Source organism: Halictus rubicundus, unplaced genomic scaffold (genome assembly GCF_050948215.1).
Source record: "Halictus rubicundus isolate RS-2024b unplaced genomic scaffold, iyHalRubi1_principal scaffold1007, whole genome shotgun sequence".
Lineage (NCBI taxonomy): Eukaryota > Metazoa > Arthropoda > Insecta > Hymenoptera > Halictidae > Halictus > Halictus rubicundus.
The window spans coordinates 19,814-23,150 of record NW_027489548.1 but is presented as its reverse complement, the minus strand read 5'-3'; the positions used below and the strand labels follow the sequence as shown (position 1 = coordinate 23,150).

Genomic DNA, 3,337 nt, shown 5'->3' with positions numbered 1-3,337 from the left:
AGAGCAGAAGCCCACTGGCTTTTAGAAGGACGGATGTGACCCCGAGATAACAGTTCCTCGAACTCTGCGCGAGCGACCTTGTACATATCGGTGGACAATCGGCGGGTCTTACAATACGCGGGGGTGCCGGGAGTCGTTACAATATGATGTACAACATCGTGTTTGACTTGCCTAGGAGTCGCTGTGGGTCGGGTCACGTCGGGAAACTGGGCTAGCAGCTGGTGGTAGCGTGAGTTCCCCGCGATGGTCCGGATGGAGTCCGTGAAACACACGACGGTGCGTCCCGTTGTCGTCCGTGATGTCGTCTGGTCGATCAGGCGTCGTCGCCTGAGGTCCACCAGTAGGCCGTAGCGCGTGAGGAAGTCGGCGCCAATGATGGGTTTTCCCACGTCGGCGATGATGAACCTCCACTGGAAGGCCCTCCGTAGTCCCAGGTTGAGGTCCATCACGCGGATGCCGTAGGTGCCGATCGTCGATCCGTTTGCCGCAACCATCTCGTATGACGTCTTGCTGACTTGGCCTTTGACGAGTGTGCGTGGATACACACAAAGGTCCGAGCCAGTGTCGACGAGGTATTGGGTCTTCGTCACTTTGTCCGTGACGAAGAGGCGGCAGGTGGATGTTCCGTCACTGGCTGCCGCGGTCAGTGTCGGAGGGACTCGTTTCCCGCATACGAACACGGCTGGCGGCATTTGGTGGACTCCTTCCCAAACCTCTGGTGGTACCAGCAGACGTTCTCCGTCTTACCCGATGACCTGGACGAAGACCGACTCCGTCTGGGCGTCCTGCTTCCCTTGTGACTGCAAGGTCGGGATGTTTCGGCGACTCGAAGCTCCAGTCTCTCCAATCGGTCGATCAGGAGTTCTGCCAGGCGGTCGGACTGCGTTGGGGCCGACGTGCTGGCTACCTGGGTTGGCTGCACCTCCGCGTGGATGTGGTCGGCTATCTCGGCCAGCTTGTTTAATGGCAGGTCTGACTGAGCCGAGACGATCGCTCTGGTCACGTTGGGTAGTCTACCTGACCACAGGGTCCGCAGGAACTCGTCGCTGACTGTGGTACCTGCGAGGTTCCGCATATGGCGTAAGAATTGCGACGGGGTTCGGTCGCCTATTTCCTCCTGCTCCAGCAGCTGTCGAATCCTTTTCCCTTGGGTCGCCGACAGCCTCTTTAGTAGTTCGGACCTTAGTGTCCCGTATTTGTTGGCCTCCGGTGGGTTTATAAATATATCCTGCACCTCCAACGCGTATTTGGGTTCGAGCTGCGACAGTATATAATAAAATTTTGTCGTGTCAGCTGTAATCCCGTTTAGGGCGAACTGTGCTTCGATTTGGCGGAACCACAGCTCGGGTTGCTCAGGCCAGAAGGGTGGGATCTTGATGGCGACCTTGCTGACTTCTGGTGTCGTTGTCGCCATTTCAATAACACTGCACTACACGCACTTCGAGAGAGAAAAAAAATATGCGCGTGATTCGACTCAGTCACCCTGATCACGTCGGGGTCACCAATGAAGGAACAGGGTTATATAAGGCGGGTGCCTTAGAACAAGTGTTCAAAATCAGGTGTACGTGACTGAGTCCTTTATTTACAATAAAGAGTGATGTCGCGAGAGCGTCCGGGGTGGTTCAACTAAAACCGGCGATTCGCTTAGACTCGCGGTTGAACTGTATTGCAACTTAGCAACGACCGGACTAGACTCTAAGTCACTCGGCGGATACGCGGCTGTGTCTCGACTTCGTGACTTCCTGTTCGCGTCGGTAGTCTCTGCCTTATATCTTCAAAAATGCTTGTCGGCTGATTGGTGGAAGTCCTTGCGGGGAACTTCCACCAATCCGTGCATTTTGCATAACACGCCCACGTTCCACGCCTCTCGTGCGTGAGAAGGGTGAGCGTGTCGTTCTGTTAAAAATCTAATTTTGGTGATGCAGCGGGGTGTCTTCCGGGCCCCGTGCTAAGTGCGGTACGTGACTGCTGGCTTACGTCAACGGGCCCAGCTTTCCCGGGTGATAGAAACCAGGCACGCGTCGCTGGGACACTCTAGGCTGGAGACCCTTAGACTACCCAAAATTTATGGCGTCCACTTGCGCTATTGAGTTCGTCGCTAGGAACTACAAGGACACATCTGTCCGCTAAGTGGCCAAAAACGTTAAAGACGTTTTCTCACAAATAGCGTCTTATGCTGTGCAAACCATAAATCTTTCTTGGTGCTGGTGCGCTGAAGATTTCTCTTCCGGCGCCCCGCTAGCCGCTACACTTGTATATTCTAGTATATTCTTGTATATTCTGGTATATATTAGTATATTCTGGTATATTCTGGTATATTCTGGAATATTTCGGTATATGCTAGTATATTCTGATATATGTTGGTATATTCTAGTATATTCTTGTATATTCTGGTATATTCTGGTATATTATGGTATATTCTAGTATATTCTGGTATATTGTTTTATATTCTGGTATATTCTGGTATATCCTATTATATTCTGATATATTTTGGTATATTCTAGGATATTCTTGTATATTCTGGTATATATTAGTATATTCTGGTATATTCTGGTATATTATGGCATATTCTGGTATATTCTGGTATATTCTCTTATATTCTGGTATATTATGGTATATTCTGGTATATCCTATTATATTCTGATATATTTTGGTATATTCTAGTATATCCTATTATATTCTGATATATTTTGGTATATTCTAGTATATTCTTGTATATTCTGGTATATATTAGTATATTCTGGTATATTCTGGTATATTATGGCATATTCTGTTATATTCTGGTATATTCTGGAATATTCTGGTATATGCTAGTATATTCTGATATATTTTGTTATATTCGAGTATATGGTTGTATATTCTGGTATATATTAGTATATTCTAGTATATTCTGGTATATTGTTTTATATTCTGGTATATTCTGGTATATTCTGTTATATCCTATTATATTCTGATATATTTTGGTATATTCTAGTATATTCTTGTATATTCTGGTATATATTAGTATATTCTGGTATATTCTGGTATATTATGGCATATTGTGGTATATTCTGGTATATTCTCTTATATTCTGGTATATTCTGGTATATTCTGGTATATCCTATTATATTCTGATATATTTTGGTATATTCTAGTATATTCTTGTATATTCTGGTATATATTAGTATATTCTGGTATATTCTGGTATATTCTGGTATATTCTGGTATATCCTATTATATTCTGATATATTTTGGTATATTCTAGTATATTCTTGTATATTCTGGTATATATTAGTATATTCTGGTATATTCTGGTATATTATGGCATATTCTGGTATATTCTGGTATATTTTTGTAT

At 45.0% G+C, this 3,337-nt stretch overlaps 1 protein-coding gene across 1 annotated transcript; it reads right to left on the bottom strand.

Annotated features, from left to right (window-relative positions):
* Nucleotides 1-771: 771 nt before the first annotated feature.
* Nucleotides 772-1,414, bottom strand: LOC143364803 (uncharacterized; the record flags this gene model as incomplete). The annotated part of the gene is made up of 1 exon (XM_076804940.1): nt 772-1,414. A coding segment is annotated over exon 1 (643 nt), but the record flags the coding sequence as incomplete, so codon positions are not given.
* Between the last annotated feature and the right edge of the window lie 1,923 nt (nt 1,415-3,337).